The sequence below is a fragment of the Mastomys coucha genome, unplaced genomic scaffold (assembly GCF_008632895.1).
Source record: "Mastomys coucha isolate ucsf_1 unplaced genomic scaffold, UCSF_Mcou_1 pScaffold6, whole genome shotgun sequence".
NCBI lineage: Eukaryota > Metazoa > Chordata > Mammalia > Rodentia > Muridae > Mastomys > Mastomys coucha.
In genome coordinates this window covers 85,874,018-85,886,682 of record NW_022196912.1, presented here as the reverse complement: position 1 = coordinate 85,886,682, position 12,665 = coordinate 85,874,018, and the positions used below count along the sequence as shown (strand labels likewise).

The window sequence follows — 12,665 nt, the reverse complement described above, 5'->3', positions numbered from 1 at the left end:
GTAGACCAGGCTGGCCTCAAACTCAGAAATCCGCCTCCCTCTGTCTCCCAAGTGCTGGGATTAAAGGCATGTGCCACTAGTGCCCTGCTACATTATGGGCACTAATGTACATCTACAATCCTGCTTCCAAATAAAGCCACATCCACAGGTACTAAATGTTAAGACTTCAACTTGTCTTTTTTGGGTGACATAATTCAACCTATGAGTAGTAAATCCTTGAATTGACTTTATAGGTAGTTACATGAAGCTGCAGAACAATCAGATTTTGTTTTAAATGAACATTTTTATTTCCTTAAACAATCACAATACAAGACAAAATCAGTACAAATGCAGAGTAGACGGTTTTGTATGTGTGTATTATCAGGAACTCAGTACAGAACCCAAGTTGGTCTTAAACTCCTGGGCTTGGATAATCCTACAGCTGAAGGACTACAGATGTGTGCCAGCATGTACAACTGGGGATTTATTAAAATATCTCCTGCAAAAAAATGTTATTGAAATAGTGGATCCATGTAAGTTGAGTACAGTATTCCTTCTCCTGATCCTTAGAATGCTCATAGTCCTTCTGGTGCTGATGCTCCAGAGAGAAGATGACAACAGTGTCAAAGCCGTGACAGTCACAGTGCCTATGACAGATGTGCTCAGGGCAATAGACATTGTTATCGCCTCTAGGACAAAGCAGATTAGGAGAGTTTCTGGCCAAGGTGATGTTTCATTACTTAACATGAAATTCAGGTTAACTTCTCCTTAAAGTGTGATTAGCAAGGTCTCACCTTAATGTTACCCTCAGCTTCAGCACCTCAGCTCGTTTGCCTTGAGTGCAGAGTTCTGCTCACATAACCTGAAGTAACTTGTCCCCACTGTCCTACCTGCTCTTCAGGAAGCAGGTCAAAGCTCTTCTAAATGGTTTTTCTCCAGGGCCAAATAGTGTCAGTAGCAACAAGCAAGTGATAGCTTCTGTGTGACTATTTGTGTGCAAATCTGTCTCTATTAGCCTTTGGCCCTAAAGGGCACCGGTCTACATCTTACTGCTGTATGGTCTACACCCACAGTATCCACAAGTATACAGGGCATATAGATGTTTAGTAGGTATCAGTAAATCTTTTCTTTTTTCTGAGACAGGGTTTCTCTGTGTATCCCTAGCTGTCCTGGACCTCACTCTGTAGATCAGGCTGGCCTCGAACTCAGAAATCCGCCTGCCCCTGCCTCCCAAGCGCTGGGATTAAAGGCATGCACCACCACTACCTGGCTAACAGGTTCTTCTTTTCCTACGCTTATTGCAGGAAGCCATCTTCTTCAAGAGTTCGTATCTTCATATGTAAAGAATATGGCAAAACTTGGAAAGATTTAAAAAGCAAAGTGATTAGACTATGTGTGGAGTTAAAGTATACACACCAGAACCTGTGTTAGTTTCTACTCATGCATGCGCACGTGCGCGTGCACACACACACACAAAACCTATCTTCAGGAGGAAGTTCATTAAACAAATGAGGAAAAATAAAAGTTTAACAATGAATGAGTCCATTAGTTTAAAGGACATAAAACCCTTGTGCTAGACTAGGCCATGGTGGCGCACACATTTAATCCCAGCCTGGTCTACAGAATGAGTTCCAGGACAGCTAAGGTTACACAAAGAAACCCTGTCTTGAAAAAAACAACAACAACAAAAAAACAAAACAAACAAAAGAACCCTTGTGCTGAAATAGAAAGCACAAGAGCCGTGATTACTATCATTATGTTTACTAGAAATTATAAAGAGTGAATTACATTTTATAGGAATGTAGAGGTTGCATGCTCTTGAACATAAAGTGCATATGGATGTGGGTATCTGTGGAGGAGTGAGGCATTAGGTCCTCTGGAGCTGTAGTCTCTTTCTGAGTCATGTGCTGTGGGTGCTGAAACCAAAATCAATTCCCCTGGAAGACATATGCTCTTAGCCACTGAGCCATCTCTGTTATTTCAGATTCTAACATGGTGTATTTTTAGATCCTTTGTTTCACTGCATGCCCATGAAAACTTTTCAGATCTTTCAGACTGTTTGATAGCAGGGCCAAGCATTCACTATGCAGGGTGTAGAAATACATACTTTTGAGCTCCACCCAAGTAAGTATAAATTGAAGTACCATTCTCCACCATTAATACAAGTTAGTAACAGCAGCATTACAATACTCATCACTTTCACTAGTCTTCTTTCTTTTTTCTTTTTTTGGTTTTGGTTTTTTTGAGACAGAGTTTCTCTGTATAACCCTGGCTGTCCTGGACCTCACATCCACAGGCACCCACATCCATATGCACACATATATAATTTTTAAAAAATTTAAAAAGAACCTGAAATGACTGCAAAAACTACACTCATGGGCTGGATCTATTGCTAAAAATAGTAAAATTAGTGGAGTTTCTAATACTCAGGACTGGAGGAAACTGGACTATATAATAAACTTATCAAATTGAACAGTTTAGCTATATTTTATTGATATAAATACATATCTCACAAGCATCCACTACCACATAGGCACAAGAGACAAAGTCAGGTGAATTAAATATTAATGCAATGAGAAAATACAGAAATGCTTTGTTAAATAAAAGCCACCTATATATATAATAAATCATCCTACATAGTTTGTACAGTTTACTTCTAATTGATTAAATACTTGAAATAAGCAAGGCTGAATTTATCCAAGCGTTTATTTCTCGGTGGAAAATGCTCTTTTCATCAGTGGTGGTTGCGTTTTCCCAACATCAAACATCATTTCCAGAGGCGGGTTGTTGAGAGAACACCAGTCAGGTATGCGGCCCGTCTGGTTATAGTACTCCTTTGAAATGGAGCGGCTCCCAAGTATATCCTGCAATGCTCCAAAAACAGCCCCTGTGTAGTGAGAATAATTTCATAGCTAAGATGATAGGCCAAGAAAGTGTAAGCCGAACTCATCCATTTTATGCAAAGAGGGGACTGGTAAGTTCAGCAACGCAGATCAAACTCTTATTTCAATTCAATGGGATTCATTCTGAGAAACAGGGTGAACCATAACTCCTGTGTTGGAAATAATCTAAGGACCCTTTGCAGATTTCAGTGAATATGGTTTTCCAAAAATCTAAAAAAGGTAAAACAGGATGAGGTAGAAGGATTTTTCAACTCTAGAAAAGACTCGCAGGGCAGTGGTGGTGCACACCTTTAATCCCAGCACCTGGGAGGCAGAGGTAGGTGGATTTATGAGTTTGAGGCCAGCCTGCTCTACAGAGTGAGTTCCAGGACAGCCAAAGGCTATACAGAAAAACCCTATCTTGAAAAAGCAAAAGTCTCAAGTTTTCTCTGTCACAACTCTATTACATGTCATTAAATAACATTGCAAAACCCAACAGACATCATTTAAAAGTTTTAAGAGTTTTTTATACCAGAAAAATCTTACAAAGATGCACAAGGCAAGGGCTGGAGAGATGGCTCAGCGGTTAAGAGCACTGACTGCTCTTGCAGATGTCCTGAGTTCAAATCCCAGCAACCACATGGTAGCTCACAACCATCTGTAATGGGATCTGATGTCCTCTTCTCATGTGTCTGAAGACGACCAGTACATGAGTATAGTGTACTCTTATGCATAAAACAAATAACTTTAAAAAAATGCACAAGGCAATCTTTATGAAAAACAATTCAGTTTCTAAATCTAATCTAGGTGAAAAATCAAGATTAACTGAGTTCTACTTTACAAGAAAGAGTACTACATTCACTTAAAACTCCTAACGTGTTTTTTTCTTTCTGAATGCATGCTCCTGCCACCAGTTCTATCAGAAAATAAGCTCTATATGAATATACACATCTGTGACTGCTTTTCCTTAGTAGTTACGTACGAGACTGTGTGATTATCCAGTGGTACTATCTTAAGAGCACTCAATGAGCTCCACCCAAGTAAGTGTAACTCAAGTACCGATCTCCACCATTAATACTAGTTAGTAACAGCAGCTGTCATTACAATACTCATCACTTTCACTAGTCTTTTTTCTTTTTTTTGGTTTCTCTGTATAGCCCTGGCTTTCCTCGACCTCACTCTGAAGACCAGGCTGGCCTCGAACTCAGAAATCTGCCTGCCTCTGCCTCCCAAATGCGGGGATTAAAGGCGTGTGCCACCACTTCCCGGCTCCACTTTCACTATTCTGAGGAATGACTTTATATAAATATAATTATTATTTGAGACTGAGTTTTACTATATAGTCTTGACTGGCCTGGAGTTCACCATGTAGATCAGGCTGTCTTCAAATTTCAAAGAGATCTGCCAGCCTCTACCTCCAAAGTTTTAGGATTAAAACCATGTGCCACCACACCATCCCTAAGGATGAACTTTATTTAAAAAAAAAAAAAAAGAAAAAAGAATTACAGTGCAAAGGCCAGCAGAAACAGGTGTATAATTCTAAAAATTCCTATAATTTACAGAAAAGCCACACTTTAATAAAAATTATTTGTCCACTTGAGGCAGATCTAACTTTGTAGCTTAGACTGGCATGGAATTCATTATGTAGCCCAGGTTTGCTCAAACTTTTTTTTGGTTTTTCAAGACAGGGTTTCTCTGTGTAGCCCTGGCTGTCCTGGAACTCACTCTGTAGACCAGGGTGGCCTCAAACTCAGAAATCCACCTGCCTCTGCCTCCCAAGTACTGGGATTAAAGGCGTGCTCCACCACCGCCCGGCCTTGCTCAAACTTTTTATCTGTCTACCTTAGCCTCCTAAATGACTGGATTATGGGTCTTTATTGTTCAGTGGAAAATGATCTTTTCATCATCATCACCATCACCATCACCATCACCATCAATGCCTAAGCTCTCCAACATCAAACATCATTTCCAAAGGTGGGTTGTGAGAGATACAGTCAGGTATATGACCCAGCTAACAGCTTTACTCATGAAGTAGGGAGTTTTGAACAAAGTCAATGTTCATTTACTTTGATACACTTACTAGTAAAACCACTCAGGACTAAGTTCTTACCTCCCAACCAGGCCACACAGTTAGCTTTTGCAGGAGGAGTATGAATTCGGAAGTTCTTGGTGCCAAGTGTCTTTTTGTATTTTGGCTTTTCTACCAAATACCGTATTTCTGCAAGCAACCTGTGGAGAAATCCTGGCAACATAGATGTGCCACCTATGATTACCAGATTCTCTGCCAGTTGCTTCCTGGTGTCTATTGGGCACTGTTGTAGAAAAAGGAAAAAGGTTATCAGAACCGGCTGAGTACTGTTTAGCTAGACTCTACCCAGAAGCAGACAATGCAGGCGGCAGCAGCACCTGCACCACAGGAGACAGGGAATGTTTCCATACAGCAAACAGAGCCACCATGAACATACTGCCACATATGTATTTCTGAATATTTTAAGTAGCTTTTAGATTTATTTAGTCAGTCATTTTTGTTTAGATGGGGTCTCTCTAGATAGCGCTGGCTGGTCTAGAATTCACTATGGAGGCCAGGTTGGCCCTGAGATCCATCTGTCTCTGCCTCCAAGTGCTGGAATTAAAGGCGTGAACCATCACACCCAGACTCTACATTACCTTCTACACTAATATTTAGATTGTGTGCATGTGAATATAGATTCCAGTGCTGTGCAGAGACTAGAGGGCTACTTGCAGGAGTGCGCTCTTTTTTCTTCTTCTTCTTCTTTTTTTTTTTTTTGGTTTTTCGAGACAGGGTTTCTCTGCGTAGCCCTGGCTGTCCTGGAACTCACTCTGTAGACCAGGCTGGCCTCGAACTCAGAAATCCGCCTGCCTCTGCCTCCCAAGTGCTGGGATTAAAGGCACACACTACCACTGCCCAGCAGGCTCTGTTCTTCTACTAGGTAGGTCTTAGCTAATGAACTTGTCATCATGCTTGCTGGCAAGTACCTTTACCCACATGCCTGGCCCACAGGGTTAGACTTGAAAATAGTGTAGAGTAAATTCCAAGCAGCACAGCTTAAGTAAAGAGCACGTTACACTTAACTACTACTGCCACCCTCCCCATTTACTTTGTTTTGGTTTTTGAGACAGACACAGATAGGAACTTACCACACAGCCCCAGTTAGCCTCAAACTTGTAATCCTCCTGTCTCTGCTTTTAGAGTGTTCAGATAATAGATGTGTGCCATTGTTCCTGGCTTAAAACTGAAATGTTGGGGCTGGTGAGATGGCTCAGCAGGTAAGAGCACCGACTGCTCTTCCAAAAGTCATGAGTTCAAATTCCAGCAACCACATGCTGGCTCACAACCACCCATGAAATCTGACACCCTCTTCTGGTTGTCTGAAGACAGCTACAGTGTACTTATAATAAATAAAAGAAAGAATAAATAAATCTTTAAAAAAAAACTGAAATGTTTTCAAGTTCTTCTGTTTATACTAGTATAGCTAGGATCAGTTGCTGGGGAAGAGAACATGCTCAGAGCTTGTTTGGAGGCTCGAGAACACAGCTGTCCATGCGCTCCATGGAAGACACTTTCCTCTACTGAAAAGGCTGTGCTTCAAAGGAGAGATCTGGACTCTGCCTGGCCAGCCAATCACACTGGCCTGGCAACCATGGGGTGCTGATGTCACAGCCTGATCATCCTCACTCCAACCCTATGGGAGCTGCACTTCCTTGCTCTAAGAATTAGGAATGAAATACTTGAAACAGTGGAATTCCACAGAGAAGCCATCAGGTTTGGTGGCAAGTATCCTTACCTGCGGAGCTACCTTGCTGGCACTATAAATATTTTAAAATACTAAGAAAAGGGTTTTTTGTTTGTTGTTTTGTTTTGAGACAAGGTTTTACTAAGTGATCCAGGCTAGCATGAATTTTTATAAATCAGGTTGGCCTAGAATTCTTCATCCAACTGCTTTGGCGTCTCAATCACTACCATGTTCAGCAACATTATAAAATTCCACAGAAAATTAAAGTAAGAAAATGTAAGCCAGGTGAGATAGCCCATGGCTGTAATTCCAGGACTTGAGAGGGAAGGGCAGAAGAATTTGAAGAATTGCCACAAGTTCAAGGGTAGCCTGGTCTATACAGTGAGTACAGGCCAAAAACCAAAACAAAAGAAAATAAGGGGACACAAGTAACAACAACAACAACAGCAACAACAACAGTATTCTATAAAACTGTAAAAGGAAATAAGTAATAAAAGGGTTTGAAAAATTACTTTATTCTTACAAATATATGACAAGAAAAAATACAGAAGATAACACTTAAAAATATTCTTTGAAGTACTCTTACAACATTGGGAAACTTTATAAATACCTGTAAAAGGGAATCCAATATTAAAGTGGCAACTGACTTCTCCTCATTATCTTGTTCAAAAAGGATTTCCACAACTGAATCTCTAATGAAATTAAAAAGAAAAGAGAATACTTTATAGTCATTATATGACATAGAATAAAGGATTAGTTACACTGACATAATGTTTTTAAGTGGCAGTACCACCTTCATGAATTATTTAATAAAATATAAAGCTTTTCTCATTGTAAATGGGGAAATGGTGTATCTACCTCCAGGGGTTAAGAGGATTCAGTGAGCATGTAAAACAAGGTGTGGCACACAGAAAGCATTCCTCAAGTGTTTCCTACTGCTCTAGTAATATTTATATGTTTTGGATTTCTTTTTTTTTTTTTTCCTCTCTGAGACAGGGTTTCTCTGAGTAGCCTTGGCTGTCCTGGAACTCACTTTGTAGACCAGGCTGGCCTCGAACTCAGAAATCCACCTGCCTCTGCCTCCCAAATGCTGGGATTAAAGGTGTGCACCACCACCATCTGGCAAGAGGTTACTTCTTAAAGAGGTTACTACTGGGCTGGAGAGATGGCTCAGAGATGCTCTTCCAGAGGTCCTGAGTTCAATTCCCAGAAACTGCATGGTGGCTTACAACCATCTGTAGTGGGATCTGATGTCTCTTCTGGTGTGTGTGACAGCTGCAGTGTACTCATATACATAAATAAATCCTATTTTAAAAAAAAAGAGTTTACTACCCTGCATTTGAAAACATATTTCATGCCACTTTTTGAAACACTATTAATTTCATTAAAATAACTGAATTACTCTGACAAACAAGAAGGAAAGAATTTCTTTGTTTGTTTATTTTGTTTTGTTTTGGAGACAGGGTTTCTCTGTGTAGCCCTGGCTGTCCTGGAAGTCACTCTGTAGAACAGGCTGGCCTCAAACTCAGAAATCCGCCTGCCTCTGCCTCCCAAGTGCTGGGATTAAAGGCGTGTGCCACCACTGCCCGGCTAGAAAGAGTATTTTTAAAACTTTAAAAAGTTGGATAAAACTACTGACCAAAAATAAAGCATCATAAAAAATATTTTACTGTTATCCTAGAAAACCTCACCTAGGCTTATACAAATATGTTAAATATGTTAAGTCATTATTTCCCTCTTAAAAATAATGTCTAACCTGATTGATCCAAGTACATGTAAAATTTTCTCTCCATCCAATGGATAGTCAACATCTGGAGGTGGAGTTGGACGCTGAAATGTAAAAAAATAAAAAAAATAAAAAAAAATAATAAAGGTATAATCATAAGCAAACATACAGGTAACTTTTGCAAAAAGAATTAATTTTTAAGCTTACCTCATTATTCCCATCAATATTAAATTTTGCTGCTTGGATTTGCAGTCCACGCTTCAGATCACTTACAAAGCACGTACGCACTGAAGGAGGAAATAAATGAGCCTCCATTACTGCTTGTTGTTCAATGAATGGTAAGCTTATACCTTAGCCAGCACAATCCCATTCAAATGAACATATATTTTAAATATTCACCTCCTGTAAAAGCAAGTATTATTTTATTGCTTTTATATGAAGCAGAGTTGAGGATTTACTAAAGATATTTTAATACAGGCTTAAGCATGAAGTTTACAAGAAAAAAGGAGGGGCCAGGGAGATTAGGAGAGAGAATCGGGGCAGCAAAGAGAGAAAGAGAGGCACCCAGGAATAAAGACAGGCACATTTAAGAACAAAAACGCAGGCTTCTCTATGGATTGTTGTCCACAAAACCACATTCTAAAAATCCCTCTACAGAAGTCTTCTTCCATTTGATGGCCACTGTAGAAGTGTAATGATACAAATAAGCTGCACCACCATAAGAGAGAGCTCTTCCAACTAAATAGTATGTGCTTCCAGGGTTTTTATTTTCCCTTTTCTCATTTTGATCCTTTAAAAAAATCTGAGTGAAGACACAAACTCCACTTAACTCTTAGCTTGCTTACTTCCTGCATGGCACATTCTACAATGTCACCTGCCTACTACTCTATCCTTTTAATATTTGCATTCTGGACACTCAATACTGTGTGGCTTTTTTTTTTTTTCCTATAAATACCTTTAATAAAAGGCTTTAAGACAGAGGAGTAAGTAAAAATTTTAAATCTGAAAAAAAGCTGGGGATGAATACAAGATAACCAATAACTTCAGCCAAGTTACTTTTAAAACATTACTTACACACTTAGAACAATTTATTTTCATTTTAAGATAAATTCTAAGCTGGACAGTGGTGGCACACACTTTTAATCCTAGCACTGGGGAGGCAGAGGCAGGCAGACCTCTGAGTTTACGGTCAGGCTGGTCTAAAGAGTGAGTTCCAGGACAGGGAGGGTTACACAGAGAAAACCTGTCTCAAACACACACACAAATGGTAAATTCTGCTGGGGGATAGAGAGATGTCTCAATGGTTTACAACACTTGTGCTTCTAGAGGACCTGGATCCGTTCCCAGCACTTACATGGTGGTCACAACCATCTTAACTCCAGTTCCAGGGAATCTAGTGCCTCTGACCTCCACAGGAACCAAGTACTCATGTGGTGCACATACATACATTAGGGTATGATACTTACACAAATAAACTAAACTGAGAAAAAAAAAAGGAAAAAAAAAAGGGTCTTCTGGCTAGCTCCAGCTGCTCTGAAACTTGCTCTGTGTGTGTGTGTGTGTGTGTGTGTGTGTGTGTGTATTTGCACCACATGCTGAGCATATAGGACATGCCACCACAAAATATTTTCTATCTGTACTTTTAGACACATGTGCCCTTCAAACTAGCACTAAAGAATGAAAGGAACAAAAACAGAGATGTAAGGCTGGAGAGATGGCTCAGCAGTTAAAAGCAGTGACTGCTCTTCTGAAGGTCCTGGGTTCAATTCCCAGCAACCACATGGTGGCTCACAACCATCTGAAGTCTGATGCCCTCTTTTGGTGTGTCTAAAGACAGCTACACTGTACTTACATATAATAATAAATAAATTTTTAACAAAAAAAATCCCCCGAGGGCGTGAGGGATGGAGATGGGTGGTGTTAGGGCATTTGCTGTCAAGCCTGAGCACCTGACGATCACAAAGACCTTTACGCTGACAGAGAAAACCTCTTACCTTTAATATCTTCTAGGACACCTTCTGGCACTGAACCTGAAACACAATTTTATTAAGAATTAAAGAACCCGAGTAATAATTAAAAATCCTATTTAATTCTCTCCATTCCCCATTTTTCATTTATGTAAAATTAAATAACATATTGATCTTTTTAAAGGTCTAACAGAAAAATCAACTTTTCTTTTAGGGAAGAAATCTTTCCCAAGTGAAACACTTCAAGTGAGGAGGCAGCAGAAACACTGAGCCCAGGAGAGCAGAAGTCCTACGGGAGACCGAGAGCGCACGCATCTTACAGCAGAAGCCAGCACACACAATGGGATTCACAATGAACTACATCTCCACACACATATGCAACCTAGTGTAGTCACAGCACTCCCCTAGCACCCTCTCTTGTCCCCTTTGTTCTTTCCCAATCCTAAGGATATTTTAAAAAAAGAGTAAAAAAAACTGGCATGGTGACTCAGGAAGCTGAGGCAGGAGGACTGCCCCAAGCTCAGGGACAGCCTGGGCTACATACTAAGACCATGTAACAAGATATTTCTAAAAACCAATAAGCAAGCAACACACACACAAAAACAAGAGTAACCTTTTAGACATGCTACCGGTGTGACATGATAAAATTTGTCAGTCTGCTTGTTTTCTGAAGTAGAAATAGGAACACAATTTTCTAACCTAAATTTAAAGTCTTCTAAACCAGCCACATATGCTGTCTCACCCCTTTAATCTTAGAACTTAGGAGGCATGGCAGCAGGATCTCTGTAAGTTAAAGGGCAGCCTGGTCTACATATTGAGGTTATGGGACAGTCAAGGCTACTAGTAGGACCCCAACTCAAAACAATATATAATAAAATAATGTCTTCCAAACCAAGTTTCAAAATTATTTTATTGGTATATAAAAGCAAAGAAACTTTTTGAAATGGATCAAGATAAATGGGTAAACATAACACTGTAATTCCCACCCAGATCTATATACCTTGCCTTAAAGTAAACTATTTATAATGAACTTAATCCAAAACCACCACCTCAAAGTATTAACCCATAACTTGAAAACTGGCATAATTGATCAATGTGCTTGAAAAAGAGTAAAATATGTTTACCAGTATTAAGAGGCCAGGGTGTAACTTGGGGATCGGATCCTGCTTAGCATGCACAAAGCTTTGGCTTTAACCGCTCACCCATTTATCAGCCACTTTGTTAGTCTGGCTGATAAAGGGCAACTTTAGGGTTAGGGTTAGTATTACTTCTATTAATTTTGTTCTTTTCAATTTCTCACTTTTGTGTTTCACAGCATGGTAATCATAGCACACAAGTTTATAAACATACATATTAAAGGGTCATGGTTCAAAGTGCTTTTAGTATGTGATCAAAACAGTTGGCAAGTCCTATCCTTAGACATTAACGTTTATCTAGGGATGGCAGTGCGTCTGTCTCCCAGCACTTGGGTGTTACTACTGGAGGAGGGAGTCAAGAACAACTCTAGCAACATCATGAGTTCAAAACTTGGACTCTATGAGGCCTCATCCCAAAGAAAATAGCAAACCAAGAGTGTGTTAAGGTTTACCTCTCAAGAAGGTAAAGAGACCTCACAAGATTTAATCCCGCCTATAAAGAGACGAGAGAGATGGAGCTGTACTAAAATCACAGCATTCCACAGCTGCTAACTTTTTTCTAGGACTATTCAGACAGTGGTCAAGAAATGGCTGGTGAAGACCAGCTTTCTGCTGCCAAGTAAGGAAGGCTGGAAACGAAGGCTGTAGTTCAGTTACGGTTAGATGCTACTTTAAAAAGAGGAGACAATCTTGGCAAATAATCACAACTGCTTAAATTCTGCAAGAATGGAAATAACAGCCATTCACTCTGGTAAGCTCCCCTTTAGACATTTTAGTAGAACAAAATGAATAATGTTTGTCTTTCCAAATCACAGCACCTTGATTCTCATTTCAGGATCTTGCTATGTAATCTAGGCTAGTCCTAACTCACAATCTACCTGGGTGTACAGAATGCTGAAATTATTCACTCTCTTTTTTAAAAAAAAAGGTTCTAAATACTAAGTGAAAGAGGATAATTAAAATTTCATCTGAGGATCTAAAGTATACTAAGATTTCATCTAAGCTTTGCTAAGGACTTCAGAGACAGCCCTTTAAATTCATCTAAATCTCTCGTTGTTGTCCAGTGTCAACAAACAATGTACTTCTGACTTCTCAATGTCAGAAATGTAATACAGATTAGGATTCTGAGACAGAGAAGATCAGAATAAGTAAAAGGCTCACTACAGAGAGCAACCCAAGAATATAGAGTTCCTAATATAGTTAATGTCTCACCACCCCTC

The 12,665-nt window shown here is 39.7% G+C and overlaps 2 protein-coding genes across 4 annotated transcripts in view; one reads left to right on the top strand and one right to left on the bottom strand.

Annotated features, from left to right (window-relative positions):
* Window positions 1-11,200, top strand: part of LOC116080166 — a 60,136-nt gene extending 48,936 nt beyond the window's left edge. For both annotated transcript variants that reach the window (XM_031356449.1, XM_031356450.1), the window contains exon 8: window positions 10,524-11,200. The gene's annotated coding sequence lies outside the window, so the exon portion shown is untranslated. The remainder of the gene's footprint in view (window positions 1-10,523) is intronic.
* The window catches only part of Actr10 (actin related protein 10), a 29,983-nt gene continuing 17,586 nt past the window's right edge, over window positions 269-12,665 (bottom strand). For both annotated transcript variants that reach the window (XM_031356444.1, XM_031356446.1), the window contains exons 8-13: window positions 10,337-10,372; window positions 8,550-8,629; window positions 8,373-8,446; window positions 7,227-7,308; window positions 4,972-5,173; window positions 269-2,866 (exon numbers count right to left, since the gene is read on the bottom strand). In XM_031356444.1, the coding sequence (XP_031212304.1) occupies window positions 2,685-2,866; window positions 4,972-5,173; window positions 7,227-7,308; window positions 8,373-8,446; window positions 8,550-8,629; window positions 10,337-10,372 (656 nt within the window). In that variant the 3' untranslated portion in view covers window positions 269-2,684. The remainder of the gene's footprint in view (window positions 2,867-4,971; window positions 5,174-7,226; window positions 7,309-8,372; window positions 8,447-8,549; window positions 8,630-10,336; window positions 10,373-12,665) is intronic.